General features: G+C 40.4%; 1 protein-coding gene across 1 annotated transcript in view; it reads left to right on the plus strand.

Annotated features, from left to right (window-relative positions):
• The first annotated feature begins 1,787 nt into the window (after positions 1-1,787).
• The window catches only part of MYO10 (myosin X), a 64,292-nt gene continuing 44,468 nt past the window's right edge, over positions 1,788-21,611 (plus strand). Inside the window, exons 1-12 of the mRNA XM_017738739.1 lie at positions 1,788-1,866; positions 2,538-2,641; positions 4,707-4,822; positions 5,748-5,866; positions 6,543-6,689; positions 6,869-6,969; positions 7,192-7,258; positions 8,373-8,465; positions 9,207-9,275; positions 9,454-9,536; positions 11,023-11,131; positions 13,879-13,959. Of these exons, the coding sequence (XP_017594228.1) occupies positions 5,819-5,866; positions 6,543-6,689; positions 6,869-6,969; positions 7,192-7,258; positions 8,373-8,465; positions 9,207-9,275; positions 9,454-9,536; positions 11,023-11,131; positions 13,879-13,959 (798 nt within the window). The 5' untranslated portion in view covers positions 1,788-1,866; positions 2,538-2,641; positions 4,707-4,822; positions 5,748-5,818. The remainder of the gene's footprint in view (positions 1,867-2,537; positions 2,642-4,706; positions 4,823-5,747; positions 5,867-6,542; positions 6,690-6,868; positions 6,970-7,191; positions 7,259-8,372; positions 8,466-9,206; positions 9,276-9,453; positions 9,537-11,022; positions 11,132-13,878; positions 13,960-21,611) is intronic.

Here is a 21,611-nt window from a genome sequence, read left to right on the forward strand (position 1 = left end):
AGCGGTAAAAGCATGCTGAGGAGAGGGAGGATAAGGAGAACTGATAACACAGATGAGTAAATGATCAGATAAATTGGACACAATCTACTCAAGCAAAAAAGAAATCTTGGTGTTCACATGAAATGACACGGTTCTAAACTATTTAAAAACAAAGGCAATTTAAGATGCTATTACTTTTGTTTATCTTGCTTCATCTCTGCTGTACGTGCTGTATCTTGATGTAGTTATTTTTTTTAATTGCCTTAGGACAAGGACTCCTTACATCTGTCTAGCAATTTGCATGTGCTGAGATTTCTTATTTCTATCATTTGAGTACTGCAGTGAGCATTGCGTGCATCTTTTGAGTGATTGCAAAAGTAGCGAGTAGCAGTAACTACTCTGCAGCTGCAGAGTAGTTCAGCATGATTTATCTTCCTGTTGCATGAATACTTGCATCTTTTGGTGGGAAGCTGAGATGCCCATTGCTAATAAATGGAGGGTAATGCTGGGATGTAGCCTGCTGTTGAGGAGAGTGTCAGAGGGGAGCTTGTCAGAGTGCTGTTCCTTTCCCCAGCCCCATGTGAAGCTGTTGGCATGCTGGTCACATGTTAACACTCCTGTCGTTTTTTGTTTTCACAGTCCAATTATGGAAGCTTTTGGCAATGCGAAGACTGTTTACAACAACAACTCAAGTCGCTTTGGGAAGTTTATTCAGCTGAACATCTGTCAGAAAGGAAACATTCAGGGAGGAAGAATTATGGATTGTATCCTCGTTTAGTGATTTCATGCCTGTTTGTGGGAAGTCCCCATGTACCTCCTTGATGGAGGACTGGGGGAGAACTGTCTTGCCTTTGTCCTTTCACCCCGTCCTGAAATATGTGCAGTTAAACTGAGCTGATGTAGGTGGGAAGGGGAGGCAGCAACACCAAATTCACACATGCACACACGCTTTTGTGGCAGCGTGGGGTGTATGTACTCTTGGAGGACCAGCATTTTGTATTGCTACTGCTAGCATGGCATGGCTCATGTGCATGTTCCCATTTAGTGAGCTAAAACAGCCTGAGTCTTTGGGAATAACTTCAGTTGTGAGCCATTTCCCTCATTACTATATCCAAAGATAAGCTGCTTAGTTCTCTGGAAAAATACTTGAAGGAGCAGAGCTGCTCAGCTTCTGCAGTGTGAGTCTGGGTGGGTTAAGTCCTCGGACTTGTCCTGCATTTAGCAAAATCAGACTATGAGCCAGCTCTCCTAGAGCACCAGAGCAGTGGGGATGAGGAATATTCCAAGAGGGTCCTACCTGCTTTTTTAAACTTAAGCTGCTTTTGCAGTGGGACAGATTTAGTTCTTGAAGTTGTTTCCAACCTTTAGGGAAAGGAAAAAGCAAAAGAAAACAGATGTCATTTAAAATGCAGAATCTGCCAAGTCCAGTTTTGATGTGATGGAAGAGAAGGTGTTGATCCACTGATATTAGAACTGCTACAATATTGTCATTGTTGCTACTTTATTTATCTTGTTGTAGGTGTATTGTATGAAGCATGCTTAGCATGTTGTGAGAAGACAGTGATAGTCTTCCTATTGTCTCAAATGAAAGAAGCAAGATTATAAAAAACTTCTGCATTAATTGCTTTTTATTCCTTGACTGAAGCTGTTCTTGCTGGCTCCAGATTTATTGGAAAAAGTAAGATCACGTTTGCTTTTGCTTAATTAATTGTGTTTGATTTAATGTTTTCTCTGAAACTGTGGATAAAAAATCTGTCCTTAAAAATGATCACTTAAGTGGAAACTATTTTTTACTTTGACAGAATCGTGTAGTAAGACAAAACCCCGGGGAAAGAAATTATCATATATTCTATGCTCTGCTGGCAGGGATGGAAGAGAGAGAGAAAGGTGAGTGACAAAGCACAAGTCACACAGCTGTAGTGGTTTTCTGCTAGCAGTCAGCAGTGGTGACAGCAGTGGAGAATTTAACTGCAGAAACCCACTAACCCAAGCAGAGAAATAGGTTATTTATTCAGATGGGATTCAGTGAATGTGAATTTGAGCTCAGTTTGATAAAGGAACCTACTTAGCTGAAGAATATCACTGAGCTGATGGTAGTTTTTTCTCCCAGCTTCTGCTGTGGCCTTGGGAAAATGACTTGGGGACAAACATGCCTCATTCTGTTCAAGCTGAATATTTTTGCTGGTACTAAATAACTCCACAGCAACAAAGATAAATAATTCTGGTTGTTCTAATCCTTTCTCATAAAGAATAAATCCACTGAACAAAAGAAATGACATTTGTTTATGTGCAAAATTGCCTAAAGCTGTCTCAGCATCTCCCTGTGGGCCTGCTGTCTTTGCATGCTAAAAAGTAGAGTTAACTCTATTATGCAGCTAAATAAAACAAAACCCAGCAAAATAACCCCCCCATCTGATTTTAATGTAAAACTTTGTCTTGTGCCTTATTATAATTTCTGAGCAAATGAACTGTGACCTGTTTAACTCTGATATAGTAGTTTGTGGAGTACTTTTGTTTTGGTATTTCTTTTCACTCACCCTGTTTTCTCTCCTCATTAGATGCTTTTTACTTGTCTGTGCCTGAGAACTACCACTACCTGAACCAGTCTGGATGTATAGCGGATAAGACAATCAGCGACAAAGATTCTTTCAAGGAAGTCATTGTGAGTTGCTTCCCTAGTTCTTTTGCTTTAAAAATGCTGGAAGTTCGGGTGTGTGGAGTCCATTGACAGCAGGGTACAAAGGCTTCCTGTGCCTTCCTGCATGTGCAGCTCTTTCATTGAGGCATTAGTCTTACAGGGACTTATATTTTCTCAAAATGCTTCAATCTCATTTTGAGCGTGCCTTTACCTTTCCTCCAGTATTTCATTTACTCTGTTGTTTCAAAGTGTGCTGTAATTTAGCAAAATGCTTACATTTTGAAATGAAAATAGTATCTGTTGGGAAGTCAGTAAGACTTTTACATGCATTTGCCTTTCCCCGCATTGTTTTGTGCTACAGATATGTATTTTTTTTTTTTTTTTAAATTTTTTTTTCACTGTTTTTCAATCTGAAAGCTTTGCCCAAATCATGTGGCATCTACTGGGTGGAGCCTGCAGTGCAGCACACAGGGAGTGAAGCACCTGTGACTCTAAGTTGCAGCTGGGAAATCCAATTGTATACAGTAATTTACACAACAGAGTTATGAAAACATAAGCACAGATTAAAAACCGAGTCCTGATGGAATCTCTCTGGATATCTTTATATCTTACATCCACAGCAATTAGTCTATACTGATCACGCTAATTGGGTATTGTAGCACTGAGGTGATGTGTGTTAGATTTTAAAAATCAGATCAAATGCTTGGTTTTATGCCCTTCACCAAACTGTTTTTCTTAGCTATGGTAACCTTTTTGCTAAATTGACAAATGAATGTGTAGTGGATGCAGCAGGTTTTTTTAAGTAAAAATCTCTCATCTTGTGTGGTGGAAGGAAGTGTTGGAAAAGTTGGTAACCTGTCTATATTGTAGTCACATGCTGAAGTTAATTAGCATGACATTTAATTTGTGCTAATCATCTCAGGGTAGGCAGGGCATGAAATCAGCTGGGCAGGTGATGTTTGCCTGCTGCCCGCAGCATGGGCAGGCTGGGAGCAGGGGGTGCCAGCCTGCATTCCCAGAGCAGGAGGTGGGAAGAAACCCCTGCAGCTCCCCCTCACCTGTCTTTAAAAAAGTAGTCATCTCCTCTGTCTGCTTTTATTGCAGTCTAAGTCTTGGAAATGTTACTTAAGGGAAACTTTTTTTGTAGGAGACAGGGAGGAGCAGCACAGTGAGCAGGGAGATGAACTCGTAGTGCTGCTGCCCTTTTGTTGTGAGAGGTCTTCTTTACAAATTAAACCTTCAACCATTATCACTACTCTGCTTTGAATTGTGGGATGAGTCTGAGGCTTTTCCATTTGTACTGGATGATTTATGAAAGATAAAATGTGTCCTCTGTCAAACACCTGCATTGACTATACCATAATGAGTCTGTAAGGGTACAAAACTATGATCTGGTCTCAAAAAGGCTCATGTGACACCCAAATTTGGAAAGTTTGGTCATTTCAAAGGCATACAATTACCCTTTCTGTGTCAAAGGAAAGCATTTGTTCCTCTTGTTTTAGTACTTCTTTTAGTATTTTATTATTTGCTCTTCTCCTCATTTATGTAGTGGAGCCTTGATTGTTGCCATATTGTTTATTCATAAATTCAGCACTTTTTATATAGATACCTTTCCTCCTCAGTTTTACTGGAAGTTGTCAGACCACATTGGAAAGGTGCATGTTTGGGCACAAAAATGATCAAATCTTACATGCTGCTGTGTTTTTCCTCCCCCATGCCTTGTTACCTACAAGGCCAGTAGGCAAATTTTGGTAAAAACACGCAGGAGGTAATCAATTAATAATTCAAATTAGAGTAATTGCATCTGATGCACAGCTCAGTAGGTCGTTCCAATATTTATATGATTTTAATGATGAATTTGAAAGCAAATTACAACATCATTACAGCATCAAAATGAAATTTCTTAAAAGCAGAGCAATACTTACGTGTTCCAAGATGTCCCAGTGATGCCTTTGAGTGTATACAATTTGGGATGAAACCAAAGGAATGGACTTCAGCCAGCTTTCTTTTAGTCCTGACTTGCTTTTCCAAGGCCTCCTATTTTTGAGTCTGTGTACATGTTATTGAAGAAGCTCACATGTCATTCCAGACTGGAATGGAAGAGGGAGGAAGTACAAGAAGTTCTGAGGCTGTTGGCTGGCATTTTGCATCTGGGAAACGTTGAGTTCATCACTGCTGGCGGGGCACAAGTGTCCTTTAAAACAGGTGAGAAGGCTGTGCATCCAAATCTGAAGGTTTCTTGGGGTTCTGAAAGCCTTATTCGTTGTTAGTATATCTGAACATAGCAAGGACAGGCAGTGAAAGGGTTTTACTACTTTTTAACATCTGTAAACGTTGATTAAAATGTTACTTTGGGAGGATGGGGTTTGACAAATAAGGCACAGTAGTCTGCTGCTGTATACTGGGTCTTCATTTGGGAAGACCTTGGACACATATTTATTCCATTAACAGTAATGAAATTCTATTTGAATTTAATTCCTTCTTTGAAATATTCTCAAGTTGATAAAACTTAAGTGCTCAAATACATTCCCTAACCAAGACCTTCACTGAAAGTATCTTTTTTTAGAGCTTTCAATATTTCAGTTACATATCTGAAAGAATGTGCTGGTATGTCTAAAGATTGAGCTGGTGGGCATTTAAAATGTTTGTTTAAATATGGCATTAGAGAGTAGCATTCTGTACTGCTTTTTATACCACATTATAGCAAAACTGGAAATTAAAGTATGCATGGAAGAAAAATTTCATTGGTTTATCCTCATCATCCCAAGCAAAGCAGAAACACATTCATGTGGAAAAGAGTCAATTACTGTTTGTGTTTGGAAAAATGTGTTAGGGCAAGTAGTGGATTGTTTGAATTATTGACATGTAGGAGAAAAATAAATATTTGTGACTTACCTGTGATGTATTTCTACTGCTAATTTCCCTCAGATGTACATATTTATGCCTTTTCATGAGCAGCAAAACAGTATCCTAGAATTTCTAGTTGTGTTTTCATCTCTAAACCCTGTCATTTCAGGAGCATCTAAAATGGTGGTGGTGGTAGTAGTAATAATAATGGTAGAAAACAAAACTGGTTTCATAACTTTGTACATTGAAGGACATATTTGTATTTTTCTTTCTCCTTTTCCAGCCCTGGGTAGATCTGCTGAGTTACTGGGGTTGGACTCTACACAGCTAACAGAAGCATTGACACAGAGGTCGATGATACTCAGGGGAGAAGAAATCCTAACACCTCTTAGTATACAACAGGTAAAGGCATCTCAGTTTTGACGTGTTTTTAGGGTCTTTGAAAGATGTCTCAGTCTTCAAGTCCAGAGAAGTCATTGATCACTCAAGAACAGAAGCTTAGCTCATGCATCAGAGTTGTAACCAAGATCCCATCTATTATTCTGGCCAGGACTCGTAGCTTGTCTCCTGTTACTTTTATGAAGCCTGATTACTTACCATTTTTTTCAAATTCTAAACATGTAGGCTGATATTCTTTTCATTTTGGAGACTTGTGTCAGGGGGGTGTTTTTTCAAAATTTTCAGGAGAAATATTTTTATAATTTACAAGAAGGGAATTAGAAATAGGTATGCATAACATTATGCTTCCCTCTGGAAAAGGGTGAGTTAAGGTATTATTTCCTACACTACTTCTTCCTTCCTCCGCAACTTAAGTTTATAATTTCCTAGTTTTTTGAATGCTTTAGCCTTGAAATGTAATTTTAAAGCCACATAGGTGTACAGCTGTTTTAAGCTAAACTGTTAAATCTCAAATCATGATGCCTTGTAAGTGTTAGTATAATTGCTGTCAAGCTACATAGGAATAGGAAGCCTCTTGCATTATACATTGCTTTGTGCTGTGCTAAGGACACTGACCAGCAGAGTCTGGTCATTTCTCAGTCAAGGGGTGGTTGATGTGTTGTGTATTTCTTTAATGCAGGCAATAGACAGCAGAGATTCTATGGCTATGGCACTTTATTCTCAGTGTTTTGCTTGGGTCATTAAGAAAATCAATAGCAGAATCAGGAGCAAGGAAGACTTCAAGACTATTGGAATTTTGGACATATTTGGATTTGAAAACTTTGAGGTAGGTTTCAAAAGCTTATTCAAATGGCTTGTCTGATATTTCTGCTTTATTGCTTTACATATTTTTATCCTCTTCTCTGGAACTTGATTGTTAAACATGTTATGACTTAACCCATTCCCTTGTTTACAAATTAAAATACTTGAAGTGTATGCATTTTTGGAAATTTCTTGTCTCTTTAGGTAAACCGTTTTGAGCAGTTCAATATTAACTATGCAAATGAGAAGCTTCAGGAGTATTTCAATAAGCACATCTTTTCCTTGGAGCAACTGGAGTACAGCAGGTAAGAGAGAGAGGACAAATTTGAAAGAATTTCGACAATATGGTATTCACTTGTAATCTTAGTTTGCAGCTACCTTAGCTTCCTTTGAAAATCTCTGTCTGGAGCTGTGTATTTTATAAAAGCAAGCTGATTTTGCTGTGATTTGCAAGATAAATACACCAGCTTCTCCTATTTCTACAACTAAAATAATTTCAATTAAAAGGCCTGCTTTATTTTCCTTAGGGAAGGACTAATTTGGGAAGATATTGATTGGACAGACAATGGAGAGTGCTTGGATCTTATTGAAAAGGTAAGAAAGAATTTGATACTGTTACCTATTGTTCGTTTTTCTTCTGCAGTAATAGGTCTTAAAAATATTTGTTAATACAAAGAACAAGTGAAGAGACTGGTAGAGCTTGCATGTTTAAATAGCAAACTTTTAATCAGATCATTTTCATGTATGTTTATATTGAGAATTATATTGTGAGCTCTTTTCCTTGTAGCAACTTTTCTCTGTGTGTGATTATATACAAAAGCAGTATTTGGAGATGGTTAAAAGGAGTAATTTGATCCATGCTCACTCTTGCCATCGGTCCAGGCGGGCTGTGTGAGCTTATCTCCATGGCTGGGTGTGTGATTGCAAGAGCTCAGCTGAGCACAGAAGCGAGTGGCAGCGGGCAGGAGATCCAGCTGGCAGGACGTGACTGCAGTCAGGGCAGTGTGGCTTTTCAGGAGCTGCTCTGGGCCTTTGGGACATGGCTTATTAAAATGTGCACCCAGAGAACTGTGTTTTTCTGAGAGGCTGTATCAACCTGGAGCTTGCTGGACACATTAATTAATTGTGGGGCAGCTTGCTTTGTTTACCACCTCTTCTAGCATGAGAAGTAGGGAACATCAAAGGAAATTACACAGGGGTATATGCAAAGCAAAGGGAGGTTGTGCTTCACGCAGGGCAAAGTTAAACTGTCTATCTTTTGCTCTGCCCCTGGGCACTGTGGGTGCTAAAAGTTTGCATTGGTTCAACAACTGGGTACATAATTATATGGAAGAAACTTTTTTGAAAGGCTGTTTTACAAACTCCTCGGACTCCTGATCGTTGGAGATCTTGGAGGCTGGGGATATGTTCTGGGGCAGTGTCATTGCATGCATCTAAAAACTGCCTACATCAGGAGAACTGTTGATTCTTCCAGTAGCTCGTTTTTCTTTATTTTGCCCACAGATCATGTGCTCTGTATTTCAAAAGGAGTGTTGCCAGAAAAATAGGATTGCAGTCACCTTCAAGACTGGTGTTTTAGTAGTATGTGACTTTTTTGTGCCTCTCTGCACTCAGCAACTTCAAGGACTTCGTGATTTTTCCAAACTGGGGAAAACAGCTGTGTCCATCTGTGCACTAATTCATCTTCTCCCTCTTCTTGCTATTCTAGAAACTGGGACTACTGGCACTCATCAATGAGGAGAGCCATTTTCCTCAAGCTACTGACTCCACCTTACTGGAGAAGTTGAATGCCCAGCATGCTGTATGTGATGTTTTGCTGATATTTTCTGTGCAAATTATGTAGGATCTCTTTGCTTCTGTAGAAATTCATGGTTCAAACATATGGGTGCATAGTTCTAGAGGCTTTTTTGGATGTGATCCTACTTCCATGGCAATCCATATAATTTGCTGTCAAGGCTGAGTTGGTTACTGGAAGAACATATCCTTGTTGCTGTTCAGTTAAAGCTTTCCATTGTGGTGAATCAGTCAAATTCTACTCTTAATTAGAACTCTGTCAACCTGCAGTAGGTCAGATTATTTAGATCTTCAATTCCCTTGATTTAATGAAGTATTCACATCATTCAGTAAATTACGTCATTCACTGGAAGTTTGCTGTTCCCTCTGTCCAGGTTAGTGTTACCTTTATTTGGGATCCTTGAATTATTTTTCACAATTTCTGGGATGCAAGCATATCCACCAATCTTCATAACTGCCAGCTTAAGATAGAACCTTCTCTTTCAAGGTGCCTTTTGTAGATGGTTCTGACAGATGGGGGTTCAGGTTTAGTGTAATGCCTTTTTATATACTATAAATCTGTTACTACTGCATGTGAAGCAGCCCAGACTAACAAATCCTATTATCATTATGAATTGCTTGTTTGCTTTTGGAGCACTAATCTTCCAGGGAGTTCACTGGAAGACAATGGTCTATTTAGGTATGGGTTGAGAGGATAATGTGACAACCCCCTCCAAATATTTTTCTCTTTTTTTTCCCCTCCAATTAGAACAATCCTTTTTATGTAAAACCAAGGGTTGCCGTTCACAACTTTGGAGTGAAGCACTACGCTGGGGAGGTAATTTTTATTTGCTGAAATTATTCCAAGAAGAATTTTCATTAGCTTAATTTTCCCCCAAGGCTGTTCAAAATTAGCTAAAGCACTCTGTTCCCTCTGCACTTTTTACAGTACCGCTCTTGTGAGAGGTGCCTGACTGTTTGGCTTTGTTGTTTGAACCAGTTCTGTTTCCTTCTAGGTCCAGTATGATGTCAGGGGGATCTTGGAGAAGAACAGAGATACTTTCAGAGATGATCTCCTGAACTTGTTACGTGAAAGCAGGTAAGTTTCTGCCGTTTTTGTTAAGGAAAAAGGGGTGTTGTATCAACTAATTCTGCCAGGATTGTTAAGGAAAAAGGGGTGTTGTATCAACTAATTCTGCCAGGATTGATCACCTGATTCTGCTGGGGTCTGAGTATGTTAGATGTTGCATAGCATCAGACCTTGACAGACCTGAAATGAGCATAGAATGAAATAGAGATGAGCATATCATATCACAGAAATGAGCATATCAGAGTTGCCTGTAAGCAGATCTGACTGTAACAGGTTCTCACAAAGTCGAGTTTACCTATATTGTAGAGTACCTTGTTGCTGTTCAGTCCAGGGCATTCCTAGGGAACTCACTTGCTGCTCTGTAATGAGTAAGGATTGTGGAAGCTGTTAGTGGTTTTTAACTGTTTCAGAGTGCCTCATAGGCAGCATGTATGTGTAGTTTTTTACTTCACTTTTGTATTTCTGGTATTCCCTAATTTGGTTGAACACTTGCTGTCGGGGACTACCACAGTGCAAGCTGCCATACAGTAATTGCTTCAAGGGGAGAACTTCTGTTAAGATTTATCTGACTGAAAGCCTGAGCTTGGATGCCTTTGGTACCTACATGTCTCGTGTCGTTCTGCTGTGTAAGGTCTTGGGGTCCTTACAGTGGTACCCTGTGAGCTGGGGCAGTACCACATCCCTTTTTGTAGGTATTTGGTTGAGGCTTCAGGACACACAGAGGAACAGTAGAAGAAGAGGGAGCTGAGCCTGGCTGTTGCTGTCTCATCTACTGCCCTCCCCTATCCCATCCAGTCACCCTGCCTTGCCATGCGAGTTGCTTGTTTGTAAATCCCTTAAGCCCTTCTGTGGAGGGGAAACAGTGAATAAGCATTTCCCTCTCTATGTTATTTGTTCTGGATTTATGACATTTTGGCTATAACATCTGTCAATTGAAGCATCTAGGTAAAAAGAACAAATGAGTTAAACTTGGCTGGGCCTAGTTTTGCTTTTGCACCAACATCTGTGTGGAGCTTGAATTAAAATGTCTGTGTTTCTGTAGAAATAGTAAGAGGAGGGTACCTAACTGATAGAGTAGAAAACAGCATGCACAGCTGGTATCTAAAGTGAGGCTTACATGGGTGGCTATTTTGTGTTACTTCCCTAACCAGTCTTAGTTCGGGTACAATTCCAGTTGCCGTCTGCTGGAGTTTTGGTTGAGTGAGTGGAGTAAAATGCAGTAAAGCCTCTAGGACTTCACACTTCATTTCCCTAATGATTTGTTTGGAGTAGAGAAGAAAGAACCTCCTTGTTTTGTTTTTATTTTTAATCCCCTGCATAAATTCTGCAAAGTCAAAATCTATTGTTTATTAAAATTGTGGAGAAAATCAATAAGTGAGTTTTTGATGGAGGAGCTTCTTGCTAAGAGACAGTGCTTTCTTTGCATTCTACAGTGGTGAACCTCATAGTCTGTTAAGATCCACTTCAGAAATACTGTTTTACTTTTCCATTTCAGTCTTGATTTCATCTATGATCTATTTGAACATGTTTCAAGTCGCAACAATCAGGACACTCTTAAATGTGGAAGCAAGCACCGAAAACCCACTGTCAGTCTCCAGTTCAAGGTTAGTTAATGTGTCATCTCTGCTCTGTAGCTAATCAGTGATAGACAAACCCTGGTGAGTAAAGAACAGGTGCAGGATGAAAGAGGCTAAACTTGAGCATGAACACATTTCTGTCTCTTCTGTGACACTGCTAATTAACCGATCCTGGCTAGTTTCAAGTAGACACTAACCTTTGCATCACACCATCCCCACAAAACTGTTGCATTCACCACTTGCTTATTTGTCCTTATTTTAAAGCTCATCTATGAAGTTGTCCCGGTTTGTCTTTATAACCTAGATCCAACCACAAAATCCCACAAAGCCTTACAGCGGTGCCTGTATGCTTAGAAAAATAAGTGCTAAATAAATACCTCATTAAGGTGTTGCCTTGCTTTAACTTAAAGTTTGGAAGGCATTCTTGTTAAACACCTTCTTATGAGGCTTTATAGCCTCTCATCAGAAATGGCACCAAATTGAAATCTAGCATAAAGTCTATCTGCAAATTATTTAAAAGAGAAAGATTGGCATGAAACATCTCCTAAATTGCATGAGTACAAGTCTGGATTAGTTGCCTTTCATTGTGCTTGAATTAATATACATTTGCAGAGTTCATTCACTTTTTTAAAAAAGAGCAGACTCAAACCCCTTAAGGGCAGATGTTATCCTAATAGACTATTGGTAAGTGTTGGACAGAACAGCAAGGAGTGTATGCTGGGGCACACACAATGTCTTTTATTAAAAAACACTAATGTATTTTCGAGACAGCTTGCTTTGTGCTACCATAACTCATCTGAGAAGTACGCATTTCTTGTCACGAGATGGTGTCATTTGCTAGTTCTCTGGGGTAGCAGAACGTACTGTTTTCTCTTAGTCATTTGTATATGTGCAAAGTAGACCTTTAAGATGTTAACCTTACAAAAACAGACCATATTTTTGCACCCATTTGGCAAGGTAGAACAAAGTGTAGTATTCCTTCTGTTCTCTGTCAGGGGCCCTGGAAAACATAAGGGTGATAAAACATGAAATCAAAACATTATTGCCTCTTATCTCATGCTGCAGTAACTGACCATTAACCAGCTGGGCTGCTTTACAAGAGGTTGACCTTCACATCATGCCTTCCCCAGAGAATTAGGTTGGGTATTTTTTACATGTTTTAAAGCCTTACAGGGATTAGTCCATCTTATTTCAACTGAAGATAAGAACTTTGCCTTCACAGTTTTATTCTCATGATAAATTGGTTGACTCTTCTTTTCATTTGATGACCTGCCTAATGCAGGCCTGGGGGTGCATGCAGAATAGCAGAGCTTAGATACCATCTGTTTCAGCCTGTTGATTACAGCAGGGCAAAATCCAAATGAGCTCATCACCTGACAGTGACTTAGAGGCTTGCAGCACTGTGCAGAATCTGGCTGGCTGTACCACAGGTGAAAGTGAAAATAGTTTAAATCATCTTTGTTTAGACTGACCAACTTTTCCAATATCTGTAAGTAGGAGCCTGGAATGAGAGAATTGTCCATGGGTGTAATGTTCACACGGGTTTAATACGGATGAAGCCTTTACTTTTCGAAGCTGTAAATATTTGTCTTTACACAAAGATTTTTGTCTTTGTATGTTCTGTTTAACATTTGCTGCCCGACTCCCTGGTCCATAGGCTGGCAAAGGCAAGTGAACCAAGAACTATCATTTATGTTCCCAGTCATTTCACCGTTTGCTCCCTTTGCCCTGCTCCAGCTCCTGTGCACAGCCATAACTCTGCCTGCTGCCTTTATCACTGCATGCTCAATCACCACGTAAGTGCTTGGTCTGCAGATTAAAGCAAGAATTTGTTATAACAGACTGACATTGACAGTTTTGCTCCAAGACATATGGCAGGACACACAGTGTTGCTCCTTTAAAGGTGCAGTTTCTGTCTCCTTGGCAGCCTGCTCTGTATTCTCTCTGCTGCCTGGCACAAAGTGCCACCTCTGAGGGGTGTAACATTACCATTGCTGACTTTGTGAGCTCTTCAGAGCCTGAGCTCCTCTCCTGGACAATCATTTGTATCTCTGCAAAGTAAATGCAAGACTTCAGTTTAAAAAGGTTCATCCTACTTAATGATACAGAATGAGGCAAGTTGGAATAAGATATGGAATGATGGCTCAGGCGGAAAAGGGGCGGATGTGTAATTAAAGTAATAATCATAAAAGGACTGAGGGATTTTGTGATTTTTATCTTCAGGCTGAGGTTCAGACAACTGATAGTCTAATGTGCATTGGATCATTCAGAGTTCTAAAGCTAAGAAAAAACCTGTTTTCTTCAGGGAAGATGGAAAATGAGTGGGTTTGGAGTGGTTGAAATTAAAAGAGGAAATCTGAGTTGGTGGGTTTTGCCATAGACCCCTTATCCTTCCTTTTGACTTGCTCAAGTTTAGCAGTTTGGGAATGTGGATCCTAAGTCTTAAGCAGTCATTTGAAAGATCCCTGAAACAGCAACTTGGTGTTTCCTTGTGAACAGTTTTCTTTGTATCAATCTGTGAATCTTGTTCATTGTAAAACAATGATGCTAGTGTTGATCAGAAGAGCCAGTGGAAGAAACAAACACACAGATATTGACCCCATCTGTTTGGAAGCAAGAGCTTCCACAGTGCAGTAACTTCTGGTGTGCACCACTAGGTGTTGCAGTTAGATGCTCTCTGCAGTGCTGAGCTGCAGGAGCTCTTGTCTAGGGTTATGTTGCTTGTACAGAAATCCAGCTTGTGAAGTGCTCTCTTCTCTCTACCTGTATTTCAGGAATCACTTCATTCTTTAATGGCAACGCTGAGTTCTTCAAATCCTTTTTTTGTTCGGTGCATCAAACCCAACGGGCAGAAGGTAAGATTTTAAATGGTGTCCATCTTTTCTGTACATCTCAGGCCTAATCTTTTGCTGCCTGTCTGGTTATTTATCACTGTGTGAAGGAGACCGTTCTTCACTGATTTTGTAGAAGGCTCTGCAAGGGGAAGGCACTGGGAAGGGGTTTAGTATTTATTTTGTTTTGCACGTGGCCTATGTACCTCTTTAATAGTCATTGCTCACAACTCTGATAAATGACTGGTTCTAAGGATTGTTACAAACAGAAGGTAGAAGGCTGCACTTCTTGTGTGACAGCTCTGTGAGACCCTTTTCAGGAAGAAAATATCAAAATGTCAAAGTTTGTTTTAAGTCACTAGAGGCAGTGGTTCACATGCATATAGCAAAACTGGTGTGAATGACTGTCATCAGACTCTTAGTCTTTCAATTTATGAAGATACCTAGATTTGTACATGCTGGATGTTTTGTTCTGTTACAGAATTTTGTTTTTAAATTAGGCTTGGGGACTAAGGCTTACGATATCAATTTGTCTTTTGAGTTACAGGTAATGAAAGGCAGTGTCAAGATTTGCCTAAGTATGTTGGAGGGCTCTCTAGAAATGAAGTGGTAATGGTACAGTAGTCATTGAAATTAATATTGTTCACCTGGTTCTGATATCCTGGTGTTTTGCAAATCTGTTTTGGGCATAACAGATTGTTATTGAGGCATGGTCTGCTTTTGTCAAAAATACAACGGGCAGAGGTGCTGGAGAATCTGATTTATGGTTTTCACATGGACACTGAGAGATTGGTGACTTAACTATAAATCCATATTACCATGTTCCATTTTTCTGGTCTGTCTGGTTAATCAGGATGCTAACAAAACAAATGTGTGGATTTCATTGTAGGTTTTAGTGCTTCCTGGACGGTACATCCTTGGCTTTACATGTTCTCAGTTGCTGACTGTTAACTCTACTTTTGCACTGCTATTTGTGATGTGCTAAATAACATGCAGATTTTGGGCACCTTAGCAAGAGGGAGCAGCCTGGAAGCAAATAAGAACAACTTTCTGTGTCTTGAGGTGTTTGGTACTCTGAGATGTGAAGCCACCAGGCAGCTGAATGCACGTGGATGACAGAGCCTTGGCTAGTAGCTGGAGTTTTTGAGCTTGTGTGTTTAGCAAAGTCCCTGATCATGGAAGGAGGGCAGTTTTAAAAAGCTTGTTTGCTTCCCTGCTCCTGTTTCTGTCTAGAATCCCCATGACCGCTATAAAGCCTGCCTGATACCACTGGAGTAGAAGGATTTCAGTAAGAAACTCACACATTTTCCTTATCTGTCCTTTTGTACCTGACTAATAAGGCTCATCTCCACAGTAGCAAAGTTACAAGGATATGCCATGATTGATGCAAGAAGCAGGCACTTGTTGTATTTCCATAGCAAGGAAAACACTGAGTTCACACTCCTATGTTCCTTGTTCTTCCAGTCTTTTCCCACTAAAATGCTTCATCCCTGACAAACTTGGCATGTGTTACTGTATCTCCGCATATATTTTACTACCATTGAAACAAAGTTCTCACAGAATTAGCAGCTGTGCAAGGAGAAGAAGCTTGAGACAGCCTCAGTCTCAGGGGACCACCTCTAATTGCAGGAGTGCATGCAGGAACAGATGGGGAAATTTCTGTAGAAAATCCCTTTCAATGTACATTTAAAATCTCTCTGAAATCTTATACAAAAATGTTTGTACTTGTTTTCCATTTACCTTTATTTGGTTGCAAATTTGGCTTGAGTCAGTGGCTTTACTAAATAAGAAATACTGTTTGAAGAACAAGAGTCGTGTGTCAGTTTCTCTGCTGTAGCTGACTCAGTTGAAGACTTGACTGAAAATGAGAAGGAAAGCCATATATAATGCTTGTCAATGGCATTCTTCATCCAGGGAATTGTTATCAAAATGTACTTTTGGGATTCACTGTTGGTAGTTTTGCCTGCTGTACACTGCTCTCTGTCCCTCACTCCACATTGTACAGACACAGCGATTTTTAGTGCTGACTTTGTGATGTTGTTGGTGTCTCTCCTTTTGCAGCAGTGCAGGCACAAGAACAACATTTCACTGCTGTGTACCTTTGCTGGATTCTGTAGGTGCACATCACATTGAGCAGTTTGTAGTTTATCCTCTCATACAACTTTTTGCTTCTTTTCAGTTGGACAGAGGAAAATAAGGTCACTCAGTTTGCACAGCAGTGAGCCAGCACAGCTGAGAGACACATGAGCTGTGCATGGATTACCAGGGATCACCACATACGTGACTCGCTGTGCAGGGCTGGTTAGAAAAAAAACTGCTTGAAACATTCAGATGAGCCTCTGAAGTGGACTTACTCAGATGGAAAGACAGTAAAGGTCTTCACTAAGCAGTTTCCTCTGTGTTTTCCATCTGCAGTCATGGTGATATGGAATGATAAATGTCACTCAGAAAGTACTTAAACAGTGCTTGCCAAATACCTAACCATGTGGAAGAAAGGGGTGTTTTATTGCTTTTTCGAAATACACGGCATTAAAGGAGAGCTGGTCCAGAGAGGTTCGTCAAGGAGAGAGCTGAAATTGTGTTGTTGGGAGCAAAGCCTCTCCATGTGCTTGTTCCTCTCTGGATTGGGTACGAGTAGGGGACACAACTGTTGGTGAACATCCCTTGTAACTGGAGGGGAGGAGCTGGGGGACTTAAGAAGTGTGTTTGAATTCTGTAGGTGAATGAAGCTAAGCAAATAGAAGTCAAATTCAAGCCTTTGAAAAGCAGAATGTATAGCAGACTACTTTCTCTGCTGTTCTAGATATTGAAGTGTATTCATGTTGGTAGCAGATGTGATAGTTTACAGTAATTATTTGATTGTTCTAATTTTTCAAAAGTTCGGTTTTTAAATATGTTGCAGTGGCAGGCAAAAACAATTCAGCATAAGCAGTAAACCATTGAACATTTACATATGAAAGCAGGTTCTACACTCATTAGTGCAATTTCCTAAAGGGAGTGCACAGAGTATGCGACCTTTTGTCACAAGACATTTCGGCAGACAGGCCTCAGACAGAAGGACAGAGGACCCATTAATCTTTGGGAGACCCCCAAACAATCAGGGTATCTGTTTTCACAATTTCCAATCTGTTCTGAACTATCCATAACATGGAAACTTTTCCACTTGGTATGCTTAATGAGTATTTTCTGCTAATGAAGTGTCTTTCTCCTCAGCTCCCCTTATCTTCACTGCAGCTGGCAGAACTATTTATCATTTCATCCCTTTGAACTTTAGCACATCTTTCTCTGTTTCTTGGTTTCATGTTTCTTCTCCTGTCTCCTGTTCTATTTAATAAAGATTCCTCCCTGCAACCTTGCCTTTTCTGATCTCTGTCTCCTTTTCTTCATGTACCTTAAATTAAAAAGTAAACATCATGACAAAAAAAACCAACAACAACAAAACCAAACCAACAACAACAAAAAAGCCCGTCTTTTTAAAACAAGCTGCAGCCATTGCTACAATCATCAGCTGAATGTTTCTTCCAGCTTGCTGCTATTAATAAAGTTGCTAAGCCTTGGTGCCATTCAGGAGACGGATCAGAGTAAATTTAAGATCTAAACTTCCTATTCAAGCTGTTTCAGAGGCAGAAATTTTCCTGTTGCCCAGAAGCAGCCAGCCTTGGGCAGCTTGGCTCAAGTGCTTTCTCAAGTTTCCTTTTCCATTTAGGATATTTCTTGAAAATATATTGGCATAATTTCCGGTGACACAGTACTGGTATAATCATAGCAAGTGGCCCCACCTCAAAACTCTGCAGGGCCTCAGCTGTGCTGGTCTCTCAAAACCTCAGTTATTACAGCCTGTTTTTGTAATTCCCTGTTCTTGAGACTTCAGCAGGTTCAGATGTGGCTGTTCTCTCCTGCACATAAATAGGTGCATGCACTTCTCTTTGGTTACAGATCTAAGGCCAGTTTGGCCCTGACAGACAAAATCCTGGCTTAATTAGAGTTCACATGAAGTATTTGATGTAGACAAAAATTTCACTTTTTATATTGTTTTGATAGGAAACTTGTGTTGGTGTGTGCTACCGGGCAAGAGGGTTGCAGGGTCTCCACTTACCTCCTTGTCCACTCATTTATTGTCTGTCTCATTCCTCTGTTGTAGTGATAGTCTTGTCACTGTCAAGATAAAAGCTGCCTTCTCTCAGAGCTTGTAATAATCTCTAAAAGGACAATTGTGGGTTTTATCTTCAGGTTTTTATATTAACTTTTTTTTTAATCTTAAAATTTAATTAGGTCAGGTAAATAAGTGAGACAAAATTAAACCTGTATTTTAAACCTACTGCAGGGTAGGGGCTACAGGGAGCAACAGGAGAAATGAAACTGGTAATAACTTTGCAGTTCAAAGGAAGACTGGTAGTAAAAAAGTCTGTAATAGATTCTGTGAGGTCTACTGCTGCTTAGAGTCCTGTCATGCCCCATATTCATTCTGAGACAATTAGTATCAAGGCAATAAGATTGTTAACATTGCTTCTGGGGACAGAGCCATTTGAAGGCGTCAAGGTATAGCTATTGGCACCTGCAGTGTACTTGGAGGCATAGGTCATTAATAGCCACGAGACACCCTGGAATAGCAAGCAGTTTGTCCTCTAATATGAAATAAGATGCAAACCTATTTTGCTTGGCACCTGAATTGAAGCTGTGTTATTAAAATAGCTCTGAATCATTACAAATGTAAGTAAAGCATGATACCAACCTAAACACCAGGTAGAAGTACAGCTCAGGAATGCAGAGCAAAGGAACAGTGATAGCAGAGCTTGACCCCATCTGCAGGGTGATTGTGTGCAGGGTGATTGTGTGCAGGTCACAAATACGGTACAAGTGCAGGGAGTGCAGTAGGTGAGCTGGTTGTCAAGCTGGAATTGCAGTTTTGTCATATTGAGACTTGACTGTATGAATTACTGGGTTTGCCTTCTAGGGAGTTGTTTTTTTTTTTTTTTTTTTCACAAATACGGATAAGAAGAGTGAAAGTCTAATGGTACTGCATTGAGAACAGCATTGACACATAACTTTGGAAGATTCAGGGAGAGAAACTCTGAACTTCAAGGATATTCTGCTGTACTTGAGCCACAGGATTGCTAAGCATCTGCATAACTTTACTTTCAGAAGTCTTTATTTTAAAAAAATTATCCATAATAAGGTGGTGTAGTTCCAAACTTCTGTGCCTATCCTACTGGAGTTGTATACCAAGCATTTGCTTTATACAGTAACATTCAGCAGACTCTGGGTCTCCCTACAGGGGAGCAGATGCCTTTGTGAGTTTTTAAAGATCCTGAGCCCAGCAGTTAAAAGCTAAAAAGTGTTAGGCCCTAAATGGAGGTGTCTCTATGGTTTAGTCAGTGGCCGAGCCCTGGGGTAGCTCTTCCTCAGCAGAGCTGCAGTGGTGTCTGGTACTGGGAGCTAGCAGATCACAGGGCAAATTTGACTTGCTGTCCCTAAGAAAAAGGTAATAGATAGCCTGATCATGTTAATAGTTACTCTGTCATAATTTGAAAGTAAAGGGAATAGATAATATAGCCCAGGTGTAGAAAGTTATGGTCTAGGAATATTCATTTACAGCTGTATAAGCAGCTCATATATTAGAGATCCTTATTGCCTTTTTTAAAAATCTGTCTTTAATCTCAGTTGTTCTCAATAAATTCTTGGTTTAAGAAGACTTTCTGGCTGCCAATTATTGCAGTCATTGCTTCTGGAGGAAACAGAGCCACAGACTGAGCACAGATTGGTCTTGTTCAGGCAGCTTGGGTCAGACTCAGGGAACTGCTGCTCAGGCTCATCATTTGGGAGAAAAGCAACCATTTCCCAAAAACACAGCATGTTGGCCTGGTCTCACAGGTTGGGGGCCAGTTGCAAACTATTTATCCCTAGCCCTTTAACTAATTCATAAGGCTTTATTATTCATAACCAGGAAGGCACAGTCGGAAGGTGTGGTGTCATGCCTGGCCAACGCCACTTAATTCAGCTACCTGGATCTTGTCACCTTGGGTTTTGCAGAATTACACAGCTTCAAATCAAGACTTGTGGAGTATGTCCCAGCTACATCATTTTCTGACACATCACTTGAGTAATTAGGTCAGGCACTGGAAGACTCACTCCTTAGGTAAAAGTGATAAGGAGAGTGGGTGTGAGGAAAGCAATCGCTCCTGCTCACAGAGTGCTGGCAGTAATGTTACCTGTGAATCTGAATCCCTGTCTGAAAGAACAAGATGATTCCTGCAAGGTTTTCTGTGCTACATGTAAGCCATGCCTCTCTTCAGTGTCCTCTCTGAAAGATCACTCCCATCACTGCTGCGGTGCAGGCTGTTTATGCTGCCTGACAGAGCCACTGGGTTGTCCCTTTGTCCCCATCTCAGTGTCCCCGATTGCTGGGCTGAAGTAGGTCATTCCACTCTCCGGGCAGTCACCCAGACAGGCATGTTCTTCTTCCTCATCAAGGTTTGTTTGCTAAGCAGGGCTGACGAGGCATTCCTTTGCTAAGTGTATTAGGGTTTGTCTTTCAGTGACCGTGGTTAAGGAGTTTAAAATTGAGCTGTTTAAGGCTAGGGACTGAGAGCTGAGATGGGATGCTGCAGGCGAGGGAGCAGACACTGCTGTAAAGGTTGCATCCAACTCCGGGCAGAGCAGGCAAACAGAGTTTTGCGTGTTTTGCAGCACGTACCGTTTGGTAGGACTGTGTCCACAAGTGGTAGGAGCAATTTTTGGATCTTGGAGAGTAACTGTGGCAGTATGTAAGCAAGATGGAGGGACACATGAGGAGCAATTGCTGCTTCGGGAGGAACTTGGAAGGAGGTGGTCAGAGTACCAGAACAATTCTGTGGAAAAATCAAATGCCCGGGGATGGGATATTTTTAATGTGCAACATTTGCTGTGTAGTTCAATGTAATATCTAGAAGTGAGAAAGATTTTGACTGCTGCAGCAACTGATCTGCCAGCAGCAGAGGATCTTACTGCCTGCAGCTGACTTCAGGCACTACAATAATTCTGCATGTTGTGCCACCTGATGGATTTTTTTGTGGTTTATGAAATCCTTTATCTGTGACTGTGTGGTGTGGATAGGCGTTTGTGGAACTGCAACTACTGATCCCAAGTCTGAAGTGTTTGCTTTTTTAAATACCAGCAAAGAACTTGGCTTTTCTTCCTTCTTGTGGGCTCTACCAAGCATTTGAATTGCAAACATTGTCATGCAAATGCATGCGTTGAAAAACTGTGTACTTCATCAAGCTCTGGAAGTTTTCTTCTTTAACTACTACTACAAAAAAAAAGTCCCCCCCATCTCTAGATGGCAATTTACATTCAAACCCTGTTTGCTGTGTTCTCATGGTAACTACTCCGAGGGAACATGCACAGTCCATGATAAATAGACATCCTCAGAGCTCCAAAAGCATCACTGGGGTACAGAGTATTGTTCTTTAGCAAAAACTTTAAAGTTCACAAGTCTCTTCCTTGCTAAACTATGTCTTAGGGCATTCTGTGCATTTTATCTCTTAAGGTTTAGGAATTTGTTGGCTGTGAAAATATATTTACATTCTTGCTGCCTATAAGGTGAGATTAGCCCTCGTGTCCTGTTAGTCAGGAATATCTTCAGTGATTGCTGTAGAGCCAGCCCTCGCTAGGCTTGACTTCCTTTGAGCAGCAGCAGG

This window comes from Corvus brachyrhynchos, unplaced genomic scaffold, assembly GCF_000691975.1.
Source record: "Corvus brachyrhynchos isolate BGI_N302 unplaced genomic scaffold, ASM69197v1 scaffold23, whole genome shotgun sequence".
NCBI classification, from domain to species: Eukaryota; Metazoa; Chordata; class Aves; order Passeriformes; family Corvidae; genus Corvus; species Corvus brachyrhynchos.